The sequence below is a fragment of the Ranitomeya variabilis genome, chromosome 1 (assembly GCF_051348905.1).
Source record: "Ranitomeya variabilis isolate aRanVar5 chromosome 1, aRanVar5.hap1, whole genome shotgun sequence".
In the NCBI taxonomy this organism is placed as follows: domain Eukaryota; kingdom Metazoa; phylum Chordata; class Amphibia; order Anura; family Dendrobatidae; genus Ranitomeya; species Ranitomeya variabilis.
This window is the reverse complement of record NC_135232.1, coordinates 310,531,129-310,545,293: the sequence shown is the minus strand read 5'-3', so window position 1 is coordinate 310,545,293 and position 14,165 is coordinate 310,531,129. Positions and strand designations below refer to the sequence as shown.

Below are 14,165 nucleotides of genomic sequence, written 5' to 3'. Positions count from 1 at the left end.
ACCGGAGGGAGCCCAAGAGCAGAATTCACAATACATACCGTCAAAAGTTCCGCGGACTTATAAAACGAGTAACCGATACCCACGCTGAATGGGCCTGTAAATTACGGCGGTCACTGCTACAGTGGGTACAAGGGAGCCAAGCAACCACTAAGGAGGACGTCCTCCAGCTCTTCTTGTTAGAACGATTCTTTAATGGACTATCCCCCGAGACACAGGAATGGCTTCGGGACAACGACTCTTGAGGAGGCCGCTCGTCTGGCTGATGAACATCATGATGCCAGGAGGCCTCAGTTGTCTGGATCAAAGATGGTCACTAGGGGTCCTCCCATGGACCTGGAGGCCCCCAAACCACAGATTGTAGGGGGACCAGCTAAAAACCCGGCCTACCACAGTCCCCCTGGGGCGCGATGCCACACCTGCCATCAGCTGGGCCACCTGCAAAGACAATGTCCCAACCGGACTCAGCATACCCAGTGGCCAAAGGCGGGAACAGCTACCTTCAGCCGGGCCACTGTACACTGCTACCAAGGCGAAGCTGACCCGGCATTGGGGGCTACGACTAACCAGGGGGTGGAAGAGATGGAGGAAGTGCTGCATGAAGTAGACCCCGTGCAGGCAACCCGGGCAGATAATCGACAACGGCATCGACAGGTCGTGTGGGTTAATGGGAAACGTATGCAGGGACTAAGAGATTCCGGGGCAACTTTGACCCTTGTGAAGCCTCATCTTGTCCGGGACCGAGAGAAGACGGACCGGACAGTGGCAGTCCGTGTAGCAGGGGGAGCCATACATCGACTGCCCACTGCCAGGATTCACCTGAACTGGGGTGTCGGGGATGGCCTTGTTGAGGTCGGCTTGATGGAGGATTTGCCTGCAGACGTCTTGCTGGGAAATGACTTGGGCCCATGTTGTCTGCCTTCTCGGTTGCCCCTCTGGCTGAGACATATCCTGTGACCACCCGGAGACAAGCTCGAGCTGCGCAGGGGGAATCACACTCAGAGGAGGCCCAGGTAAGACACCCCAGCCCTACACGTATTCCCATAGCCAGACACATTTCTTGGGCCACCCCAGCTGAATTTAAGAGGGAGTTACTTGAGGATCCTTCATTGGAGGGATATCGTGGGAAGGCACAGGAGGGGAGAGGGGTACTGGAAAGGGAACAGTTTGTATGGAAGCAGGGACTCCTCTACCAGATCACAGAGCAGCACCACACAGGGACGAGCCCCACTATAAAACGACAGCTGGTAGTTCCCAAGAAGTATAGGCAGGAGTTACTACGAATCTCTCATGACATACCCTTGGCCGGGTACTTCGGCATCAGTCACACTAGGCATCGTCTGACACAAAACTTCTTTTGGCCGGGGGTAACCTATAATGTTCGTCAGTACTGCCAGACCTGTGATAGTTGCCAGCGCATTGGCAAGAGGGGAGATCAATGCAAGGCCAAATTACGCACCCTCCCCATTGTGGAGGAACCATTTAGCCGAGTAGCGGTCGATCTGATAGGGCCGTTAGCCAAACCCAGTCCGTCAGGGAAAAGGTATATATTGACAGTGGTAGATTATGACACACGGTATCCAGAGGCGGTTGCGTTACCTAACATACTGTCAGAGACGGTGGCGGCTGCCCTGCTCCAGGTTTTCTCACAGGTTGGATTTCCACGGGAGATTATCTCGGACCAGGGTACCCAGTTTACAGCAAAGGTGACCAACCAACTCTGGAATCTGTGCAGCGTAAAGTCCATTAGAAGTGCCCCGTACCACCCGCAAACCAATGGGTTGTGTGAACGCTTTAACGGGACGTTAAAACAACTCATTGGGACTTTTACCAGGACCTACAGGGACTGGGAGAAATTCTTGCCACACCTCCTGTTTGCCTATCGGGAGGTGCCCCAAGAATCCACGGGGTTCTCCCCGTTCGAACAGGTATACGGGAGGCGGGTAAGGGGACCCCTAGACTTAGTGCTAGAACACTGGGAAGGGGAGGGCATCGCCTACAGGAGCTGACCCAGGCTGTACGTGGGAACATGCAGGTGGCCCAGCGGCGCCAGCGCGTATGGTATGATCGGAGGGCCAGAGAACGCACCTTGGAAATAGGACAGAAGGTCCTGGTGTTAGAGCCCACTAGGCAGAACAAGTTCCAAGCTGCATGGCAGGGGCCCTACCAGGTAGTGGGGAAAATAGCCGACACCACCTATAATGTCGCCGATTGTGACGACCCCAGGGTTATCCGCATGTTCCACGTGAATATGCGGAAGCCCTACCGGGAGCGCCCTGAAGAGGTAGTGGCCATCTGTGCACCTGAAGCAGAGGATTTTCCCTTGCCTGATGTCTTAGGGGAAAGGACTCAGTCTAAAACATGGGACCAGGTACACTTGGGTGAAGACCTAGGTCCCCGGGAGAGACAGCAGGCGGAGGCGTTGTTGAGACAGCGATAGAGGATGTTTTCGGGGAGACCAGGGTACACTCGCATGGCACAACACAAGGTTGAGACCCAGGATCAGACCCCCCTGCGACAACCCCCCTTCCGCATCCCTGAGTCTGTACGAGAAGGGATGCGACAAGAAGTACAAGAGATGTTGCGTTTAGGGGTCATTGAAGAGTCAGATAGTCCCTGGGCATCCCCTGTAGTGTTAGTGCCCAAGAAGGATGGGACTACACGGTTTTGTGTAGACTATCGTAATCTCAATGAGAAAACGGTGATGGATGCGTATCCCATGCCGCGTGTGGATGAGTTGTTAGACCGGCTGGCGGGGGCAAAGTATTTGACCACCATCGATCTATGCAAAGGCTACTGGCAGATTCCCCTTAGTCCTCACGCTATTCCCAAATCGGCATTTGTCACCCCGTTCGGCTTATTCCAGTTTCGAGTTATGCCATTCGGGATGAAGAATGCCCCGGCGACCTTCCAGAGGCTGGCTGACCGGCTTCTGGATGGTCTCCAGGACTATGCTTGTGCCTACCTGGATGACATCGCCATCTACAGCGCGACATGGGAAGAGCATCTAAATCACCTAGAGACAGTATGGGACAGGATCCACAAGGCCGGAATCACCCTGAACCCAAACAAGTGTCACGTGGGCAAAGCAGAGGTTCAGTATTTAGGGCATTGGGTGGGAAGTGGGAAACAGTGACCAGAACCAGCCAAGATTGAGGCCATAGCCAAATGGCCCACCCCACGCACTAAAACCCAGGTCATGGCGTTTCTAGGGACAGCGGGGTATTACAGGAAATTTGTTCCTAATTGCAGCAGCGTAGCGAAGCCCCTCACTGATCTGACTCGTAAGAACCAACCCCGCCAGGTAACCTGGACCCCAGAGTGTGAGGAAGCCTTCCGCCAGCTAAAGGACGCCCTCACAAATACCCCTGTATTGGCCGCACCCGATCCAACTAAACGTTTCCTTGTTCACACAGACGCTTCTATGTTTGGATTGGGGGCAGTACTGAGCCAAGTCGGGCCGTACGGCCAAGAACACCCGGTAGCTTACCTGAGTCGAAAACTACTGCCCAGTGAAGTAAGCTATGCGGACATCGAGAAGGAGTGCCTGGCGGTAGTATGGGCACTCAAAAAGTTGCAACCATATTTGTATGGATGACAGTTTTCCCTCCTAACGGACCATAATCCCCTAGTCTGGCTTAATCGGGTCTCTGGAGACAACGCCAGATTACTGCGGTGGAGTTTAGCCCTACAACCTTTGGACTTCACCATCCACTACAGACCCGGCAAACAAAACAGTAACGCCAATGGACTAAGTCGACAAACTGAACTTGTACCAACCCCATAAACTTTGGTCATCCCCAAACCGATCCGTTAAGGATCAGACTGTGTATGCCGATCGCGTCGCTGAAAAGGAGAGCCGTGTTACGGAACCCCCCAGCACCCAGAATATGTTGTGCAGTTCTATGTATGTATAATAGGTTCCATGTGAGATGCATGTCCCTAATGCATCAGCCCACAGGCTGCGCCCCTTGGCAGAGGGGACAAGATATCCCCCTTCTGACCTCCCCCACCTTTGTAATTCCCACAGTAAATATCGGCAGGCTCCGGCCGCCTGCGGCTATTGTAATGTATGTCTGGCCTGCCGCTTTTCAATTGGCCCGCCCTCTGTATCTGTGTGATATATTCTGTGTCCTGTGAGTAAAGTGTTGACACACTGGAAATACGTTGAGAAGCAGTGATCTTTTATATGCGCCCATGTAACCAAGGAATTCCAGCCAGCGTCCTTCATTCAGACTTCAGCCAAAGCAGAGTGGACCTCCTGAAACACGGGGTGGTACTGAAAGAGGTACTCCAGCATGGTAGACCCCGTTACAGTATCATTTTATTCATCTTCCTATGACCTACATGCCCAAATAGACGACTTTGGAGGGTTGATCCTACTGACAGATTCCCTTTAGGATCTACAATTTATAAATTAGTATTTATCAGTATTTCACACAGTATAAATCTATATAAGTAGCTGAGAAACCTTACAATAATTTAGCTTCATTTGTTCTAGGTTTGAGTTACATCATGTCGCTATCTCAGTCGCATTCACAGATCATTGGCACACTGCCATATGACAGGCAAGCCGGCTTAATTCATTGGTTCTTTTTGACCTACAAATTATTTGATTTCTAATCTAATAGTAAGTGCATATTCTTCAAATCTGAATTAAGGATTTTACAGTTTTATGTAGACAAAAAGGGTAAGCAATTATATAATATACTTTGAAGAGCAGTGAAATTCCACAACTCTGGAAAGTTTGGTCCAGGCATGTGATGTATATAGGACTATGAGAAGTAAAAGTACAATAGGCATTTATTTTGTTACTACGGATGAGCGAGTAGTGAAATATTCGGACTTGCTATACTCGTAACGAGTAGGTCTTAATACTCAGGTATTTGTAAAGAGTAGCGAGTCCAATGCAAGTCAATGGGAAATGCGAGTAATTTTATGCTGGACCCTACAAAGCGGTCTGGGGGCCTGAGGAAAAGGCTGAAATGGGTGCATGATTGTTTAAAAGCAGGCGGTAAAAAGCAGTGTGTTGGTTAACGCAGGTAGAAGACACAAATCATCATCACAAGGGGTTCACAATTCTAAAGGTTGGACTACTGTCCTTGTTGTTCCACAGCCACTGCACAATGTGCAGGCATGGTGTCTTAAAAAAATGAGCCAAAGGGGCTGTATCATGGTTGACGCAGGAAGGAGGCCTCAAGTGCCAGACAATTATGAAACTAGACTACTAGCATGGTAGTTCCAGTGCCCAATGTGCAGGCATAGACATAGTGTTTCCAAAAATTAGCCCAAGGGGCATGATACCATGGTTGATGCAGGAAGGAGGTTTCATCACAATTGCGTCCGAAGGGAAATATTAATGAATGGAACATTGTTTCTAGCTTGTTGACCATGAGGTACATGTGGCAGGAGCAGGATACACATGTAAGAAGGAGGAAAGGGGTTTGTATGGGAAGGGATGGACGTGATCACAGTAGCATAAAAGAACGTTTTGGATGACTTTAGGTTGGGATGATGTCATCTGGAGGGCTTGAAAACTGTGGCGAAATCTAGTCCTTGTTAAATTTCACCAGAGTCAGCCTGTCTGCATTGTCTGTAATCAGCCATGTGCGTGTATCTGTGATGATCGCCCCAGCGGCACTGAAAACACGCTCTGACACCACACTAGCAGCAGGGTAGGCCAGAACCTCCAAGGCATATAAGGAGAGGTCTGGCCAACTGTGCAGCTTGGATACCCAGTAATTAAATGGAACCGAAGCGTCAGGAAGGATGCAGGTATGGTCACTTAGATACTCGTTGATCATGTTGTTCATCTTCTGCCTCCTTGACATTGTTACCAGTCCAGATAGCCCTTGCTGATGAGCCGGTTTATTGAAGATGGCCCAGTTTGTGGACATTTTCCCCCCACCTCTTTTGGACCTGCTGGGCCTGTCTCTCCTCATTAATGCATGTTGTTGCAAAGAGCTGGTACCTCTGCTACCAGCGGTGTCTGAGTCTGATGTTGTTATCAAATGATCAACAACGGCCCTCTTGATGGATTCAATTGTGAAACCCCTTGGTGACTGCAACAGTAGTGAAGGAAATTTGTCCTTGTACCGTGGGTGGGGAAAGGTGACCAACCAGTATACAGTAGGTTGCTGTTGAAAATGTGGATCACGCAAGGGTCTTGGGACAGACAATTAGACATGAACTGTGCCATGTGTGCCAAGCTGCAATAATAAAAATAATAATAATCTTTATAGAGCGCTAACATATTCCACAGCGCTTTACAGTTTGCACACATTATCATCGCTGTCCCCGTTGGGGCTCACAATCTAAATTCCCTATCAGTATGTCTTTGGAATGTGGGAGGAAACCAGGGTACCCAGAGGAAACCCACGCAAACACGGAGAGAACATACAAACTCTTTCCAGATGTTGTCCTTGGTGGGGTTTGAACCCAGGACTCCAGCGCTGCAAGGCTGCAGTGCTAACCACTGCGCCACCGTGCTGCCCTGCAATGAGGCACATGTTCTGTGGCCCCAGACGGAGGAACAATACCCATCCTCTCCTCACACTGACTCTCCTCCTCCTCCTCCACCTCCTCCTCTCCAGCTCACCCATGCTGGACAGACCTGAAGCTGGGGTTGGGAACCCCTCTGTAGCATCATGGGTTCCCTCGGTACCACATAAAAATAAGTCCTCTCCCTCCTCATCTTCCTCCTCATTTTCATCACCCAATCTTGCCTCATCATGATATTGGCTGGGCTGGGTAGGATCACCCAGTGTGAAATCTTGCTCCATACCCTGCTGATGGCCACTCAAAGATTCAATGTTTAGATTATGCAGCGACTCTTTCAATGTACATAGCATCGAGATGATAATGCTGTTGAGTCGCCCGTCAGGGCAGTGGGGGTACTCGGTACCGGGTCAGGTACTTAAAGGGACGTGTCATGGCGGCAGCGACCCGGTCCGTGACCCTGGGCGCCCATGTTAAAGGAAAGGTCTTTAAAAGGGGTTTCTAAAATAAAGTTCATGATGCCACCTGTGGTATTCGGTCAGGGATGACCAACGGTCCTCTGGGGTGATGTTACGGCAGCCAGATGGTATAACTTCCCACAGGTGAAGTAGGTCCCCAGGGCTCCCGGTGAATAGATGAAAGATGGTGAGTGGTGCGGTAAATAACGAAGGACGCAGTTGTGCAGTCTTTTTACCTGGTTTACTGATGGTAGCAGGCAGCCACAATCCAGGGCACCAGATCACAGGTACAGGCAGGGTCCAGCCGGCATGGAAGTGAGTTCAGAGTCCAGCTTTAACCAGGTGGAGTTAACAGCCTTCCTTTTAGCTTGGTGGTATTGTAGTCCCTTACTGCCTAAGGCTTCTGGCAAGGTCCTCTCAGTTCTCTCTGTCCACCTTTAGGTAGGACTCAAACCCGTATGACAGGTGACTCGAGCCTTTTTACAGTGTCTCTATCACGACCCGGGCTCTATGTGTCACTGTGTCTCTTGGGTGTTAGGGCGGACAAATTACATGTAGTCTAGCTGTCTATCGGTTTCTGCTGTGCCTCCTAGAGTATGACACAACTTCGGTCTTCCGGTTACCGGTATCTGCACTCTGTCAGGGAGGTAGCCCAGTTGCTGCTATTCTCCCTTGTTGTCACTCTTCTGTGCTTCGCTCTCTGACACGTTAGCTAAAGGCTGTTCTTCCTTCTGTATCTCGCTATCTAGGAGCTACAGCACCTCAGGCTTTACGGCCCCTCACCCGTCTTTCTGCCTCAGACTGCTCCAGTCTGCTGTTCGGCACCAACTGTCTAAATCTTCCTAACTGCCTAGCAACTGGCTAGCAACTAACTCCTCCTCTCAACCAGAGAGAACAGCTCCCCTTAAGTCGGGTGTAGAGCTCCCCCTTCTGGCCTGGAGTCAGAACGGTGTTGTATGTGCTGATTACCTGTCAAAAGGAATCCTCCATCGCTTCCAAGCGTGACATCACTCTCCCCGTGAGGAAAGCAATGCCACTGTGACAACCAGGACCCTGGGGCATCACACTGATAATAGCCTGATCAAAGCTCACGAGTTTGGTGCAGTACTCAAAGTTATCAAGCACCTCACAAATGTCAGCGATCCACACCCACTCGACAGTTGTTACGTGTTTTGACTGATTCGCAGTCTGACGGGCATGTTTAAGCTGGTATTCAGAAAGTGCCCTCTGCTGCTCACTAATCCTTGCCAACATATGATATGCTGAGTTCCACCATGTGGTCAGGTCGCAAATGAGTCATTGATTTGGCAAATTAAATTGCTTTTGAAGCGCTGCAAGATCGGCAACAGCGGTAAAGGAATGGCGGAAATGGGCACAAATACGGCGCACCTTCTCAAGTAGGTACGGCAAGTCACGGTATGTTTTGATAAATTTCTGAACCACTAGGTTCAGCACGTGAGCCATGCATGGCACGTGTACCAGCTTACCAAGCTTTAGTGCCACCACCAGGTTACGCCCATTATTGCTGACAACCAGACCGGGTTCTAGTTGCAGTGGGGAGAGCCACTGATCGGTCTGTTGTTTTATTCCTTGCCACAGCTCTGCCACACTGTGTGGTGTTTGACCTAAGCAGATCAGCTTCAGCAGAGCATGTTGCCGCTTTGCCGATGCGCTGCTGCACAGCTCCCAACTTGGGAGTGATGTGAAGGGTAATTCAGCCTAGGATGATGAGGTGGAGGAGGAGGAAGAAGAGAGACTTGACGTATATGATGAGGCGAAACCATGACTGAGGTTGGGCCCGCTATACGTGGCATGGGTAGGATATGTGATATTTCAGTTTGCGACTTTGTCCCACCCTCCACCAGGTTCAGCCAGTGTGCCGTGACAGAAATGTATCGTCCCTATCCACTACTACTTGTCCACGTGTCTGTTGTTAGGAGAACCTTTCCGGTTACGGCATTGGTGAGAGCATGCTTTAGATTGTTTAACACGTGCTGGTGTAACGCAGGGTTGGCAGGGATGTGTTTCGTCATCATCAGCCTCCACGTCTTGAGCCGGTATATCACGTGGCTGAAAGTGACTTTCTTCTGTCTGTGGGTTTTCAAATATTTGGCCATGAACAGAAGATACCTCCTCACGTTCCTCTTTAATGTTGCACATTGAGAGGCCAGAGACAACCAAAGGATCATTTGTACCAAACAGATCACCGGAGTGGCCAAGCATGGGGTCAAATGTTTCCTGTGACTGCTGAGGGGGAAAGGAAGTAGGAATATGTTGAGGATTGGATGACCCAGCGTTCTGTGTATCGACAGTAGACTGTGTGGTCGTGGAGGATTGGGTGCTTCTAGAAAATTTCATTGAGGCCTTATCTGCCATACAAGACAGTATTTGCTCTTGCTCTTCTGGCTTCCAGACACGTTTACTTTCCAGACCGGGAATTTTCGCCAGGAACATAGATGCATCAACCTTCTTCTGTCTACCAGACTCACCAGTCACCACAGAAGACAATGGTGCTGGCTGTGTCTCAGTTGTGCAGTGCTGTGTGTGCTATTCGGTGTGCAAACAGCACCATAAGGGCAAAAAAATTGGCCTGAGTTTAACGTTGAATATTTTGCTCGCCAGTCACTACAGAAGACAGAAGTGCAGTTGTGCAGTACCGTGCGTGCTATTCGGTGTGCAAACAGCACCGCAAAAGCAAAAAAAACTGGCCTGCAGGGGCAAATGTGACCCCAAAAATAGCTGGGAAAACTGTCACTACTCCCTGACCTTATACAGTACTTTCAGCAAGAGATATTGAGGTACTATGTGTGTAACTCTCCGGCCTGTCTCCCTGTACTACTAGTCACCTACTACTAGAATAGCTCTCACAAGAGCTTTTGTGTTTTTTTTTAGATGATTCCTGGACGATTTCCGAAAGCACAACTCTCCCTAGCAGCTGCTCACACTCTCCTAGCTGTGTTCCGGATGCAATATGCAGAAAATGGCGCCGGCAGGGCTTGTATAGAGCCTATGAGTCATAGCCTACTATGATGACTCATCTATGACGCCGCGCAGCCAGCCAATCACAGTAATCACAACCAAGAAGGCTGCAGCATTACTGTGATTGGCTATTGCTGGGCGGGAGATACGAATATTGAGAGGCGAGTAGTGAAATACTCGCTAGGATTCGAGTACCGCATTACTCGCCGAGTACCGAATCCTTTCTCATCCCCTAATAGGTATTCCCTTGGGTAGAATGGCTTATTTTTCTTTCTAGATTCCTCACTGCTTTCACAGCTGCTTATAGAGGTATATTTTATAAAGTATGAGTATTTTTATGCTTTCATGAGTAAAATGTTCCTTAGTTTAGGATCTCTTTAAAGGGTATGGATACTTTTAGTGGCATTTGTTATTGAAATGTGTGTATTTTGGGCTGAAAAAGCATTTTTGTAATATTTCTTGATACCAAATTTTGTATTACAGTTGGATATAAGTTGATCACTGTGCGCAACCCTGGTCCATGGACCGGGTCAGTGCTCTTTGGTCATGGACAAGAGCTACATAATGTTATTGAGCTTCTGGGGTTTCCAGCTTGGTATTTGATACACTGGCCTGGCAGCGTATGTCATCTCTGCGGTGTGTGGCACACGTGACATTTTGCCAGCCCAGTTAATCTAACCCAATCCTGGGATCCAAGATGGTAAGGAAATTTCCGCGGCTCCTGACCATGGCAAGAGAGCACTGACCTGGACCGTGTACCGGGGATGGCGACGTGATCTGGTCATCTCTAATTGCAGTACATAGCAATATACAACACTAATTTGGTCATGTATCGGCTTAGAGAATTCTGACAGATGGTCGAAAATTTTTAATGAAACCTTTATGCAACAATGCTTTCTAGCCAAATAGACATGCAGTTAAGTTAAAAAAAATGCCCTAAAATGTCTCCATATCCTAGTCTGAACTATAGTTGTTACTAGAGAAAAAAACATCAAGTAACTCTTGGTTAGTACAAATGAAAACAGTTGCACTCTTACTCAACATTTATTGCAGATGAAGACTGTGAAGAGTCAAAATAATTGTCAAATTTGGAATGATTGGTAGTGCGATACCATCAGCTGACACCTTGACTTGTCTTCACGGTAGAAATTGTTGCCACCTTTATGGTTAGAGTCCAGTATATGGAACAAGCTGGAAGACTCATTTTACATCATTTACAAGTATGTTCCTGCCTGAGCCGTTCTGCTGCTACTGAGAGAGGTATAATGTTGTAGAAATACAAATGTTTTTGACAGTTGCATATCCTCAAATGCAGGACAAAGTAGTTCTCCAGTTCATGACATGTCAGTTCTGTGTGGCTTTTGGTTTTAAAATGCTAGAAAGTACCGTAATCTACTGAAGTTTTCTGTACAGCATAAGTAAGGGTTCTCCAATGGTGGTTAGGTGGTGTGAAAATGGAGTGAGTTTGAAAGAGGAATGGGAATAGTGGAAAACATACCGGCTCTCCTTTTTCCCCAGGTTCACCTTTCAGCCCAGGAGGACCCTGTGACATCATGGAAAGAGGGAAAACACAGAAAAATTTTGGATCAGCATACAGAATGTTAAACCTTTCCCGATTGAGCAAAGTCAGCACTTCCACTGGTAAAATAATTCATCTTTATTCTGGACACATTAAAAAAGTATTCCCATACAGTAGAAAAAACTGTCACATTTCTGGCGCTAAGTTTATTTTTTTATGTTTCCAGTTTCTTTATTTTCAATTTTTTTTTATTTCAATATTTTTCTAACTTTTATCTATTACTTGTATTTTTTTTAGCTCTCTTAGGGTACAACCACAGTTGACCTCTGGCTGCAATGGCAACACACTGACTCCCCGCGATCTCATCGCAGGGGGCCAATGGGTCCTTCGATAGCACCACATAATTGCCACTGTCATTGAATGACAGCAGCCTTTAAATCGTTAAACAGCAGCGTTTGGAGCTAACTTTTATAACATTCTGAACTAGCTAGTATAATCTAATATATAAAGCTGAATGTGAGTATGTGTGTATGTATGTATGGATGTATGTGTGTGTGTATGTCCGGGATTTGCATCTGAACCGTCGCAGCTACAGCCACAAAATTTTGCACAGTCACACGTCTGGACCCCGAGAGCGTCATAGGCTATGTTGTGAGGCGAAATTTTAACCCCGCGCGTTCCAATTCACCAAACAATTTTGCCCCTATCTACATAATGGGGAAAAAATGAAAGGAAAAGTGTTGGAGGCAAATTAACAGCTGCCAGATGTGAACAAGGGGGACTTAAAAAATGAGAGCGATGGCGCCAAAGAGTATATACTGTACAGTTGCTAAGGTGGGGCCCCGACATGGGATAATCACCACACCACCACGGGGATATGAACACACACACAAAATGCGCCACACACTACCACGTGCTCGAACACATATATCACCCTCAGCACACATTTCACCACACATACACCAACCTCGCCACATAAAAGTCGAAACACAAAAGTCGCCGCTCAAAACTCGCCACGCGCAAAACTCTCCACATACAAAACTCGCCACACGTGCAAAACTCACCTCATGGAAAACTCGCCACACGCAAAACTTGCACACGCAGAAAAATTGCCACATGCACAAAAGTTGCAACACATGCAAAAGTTGCCTCACACAAAACTTGCACATACTCAAAAGGCACCACATATAAAACTCGCCACGCGCAAAACTCGCCATGCGCAAAACTTGCTGCACACAACTTGCTACACTAACCTGTCACATGCAACTTGACACATAAAAAGTTGCTACACGCATGTCGCCACACAAAACTCATCTCACAAAAGTCGCTACATGCATGTCGCCACACGCAACTCAACACACACAACTTGACACACGAAACTCGCCCTAAAACACACACAAGTCTGGTATTATCCGTCAAAAATAAAAATCTGATTAATAAGCAGACAAACTACAAGAGCAACAAATGTACCATATAGGAATCCGGCAGCTGTCAGTCACATGACCAGTCTATTATGTGTATGTGTGAGCTAATATATACTGCCAGGGGGTGGGCTTACTGTTGGCTGGGGATTTATCAGGCAGCCAATTTAGCTTACAAATACTGTGGTAAAAATACTGATCAAATAACGTGTGAACGAGGGCTAATACAGGAGGAGATGACATACAGATATATACTATATACAGGAGGAGATGACACACAGGTATATACTATTTACAGGGGAGATGACACACAGGTATATACTATATACAGGAGGAGATGACACACAGATATATACTATATACAGGAGAGATGACACACAGGTATATACTATATAGAGGAGGAGATGACATACAGGTACATACTACATACAGGAGAAGATGACATACAGGTATATACTATATACAGGAGGAGATGACACACAGGTATATACTATATACAGGAGCAGATTACCTACAGGTATATAGTATATACAGGAGGAGATGACATACAGGTATATGCTATGTATAGGAGGAGATGACATACAGGTATATACTATATACAGGAGGAGATGACACACAGATATATACTATATATAGGTGAGATGACACACAGGTATATACTATATACAGGAGATTACATACAGGTATATCTAATATATAAAGCTGAATGTGTGTATGTATGTATGTGTGTATGTCCGGGATTGGCATCTGCACCGTCGCAGCTACAGCCACAAAATTTTGCACAGTCACACGTCTGGACCCCGAGAGCGTCATAGGCTATGTTGTGAGGTGAAATTTTAACCCCGCGCGTTCCAATTCACCAAACAATTTTGCCCCTATCTACATAATGGGGAAAAAGTGAAGGGAAAAGTGTTGGAGGAAAATTGACAGCTGCCAGATGTGAACAATGGGGACTTAAAGAATGAGAGCGATGGCGCCAAAGAGTATATACCGTACAGTTGCTAAGGTGGGGCCCCGACATGGGATACTCACCACACACGGGGATATGAACACAAACACAAAATGCGCCACACACTACCACGTGCTTGAACACATATACGACCCTCAGACATTTCACCACACACACACCAACCTCGCCACATAAAAGTCGAAACACAAAAGTCACCACTCAAAACTCGCCACGCGCAAAACTCGCTACATGCAAAACTCGCCATATGCAAAACTAGGCTCACGCAAAACTCGCCACACGTGCAAAACTCACCTCATGGAAAACTCACCTCATGCAAAACTTGC

The 14,165-nt window shown here is 47.7% G+C and overlaps 1 protein-coding gene across 9 annotated transcripts in view; it reads right to left on the bottom strand.

The window, feature by feature from the left end:
- EMID1 (EMI domain containing 1) overlaps positions 1 to 14,165 on the bottom strand; it is a 224,204-nt gene that overhangs the window by 41,711 nt on the left and 168,328 nt on the right. For all 9 annotated transcript variants that reach the window (XM_077296678.1, XM_077296635.1, XM_077296653.1 and 6 more), the window contains one exon: positions 11,431 to 11,475. In XM_077296678.1, coding sequence (XP_077152793.1) covers positions 11,431 to 11,475 — 45 coding nt within the window. The remainder of the gene's footprint in view (positions 1 to 11,430; positions 11,476 to 14,165) is intronic.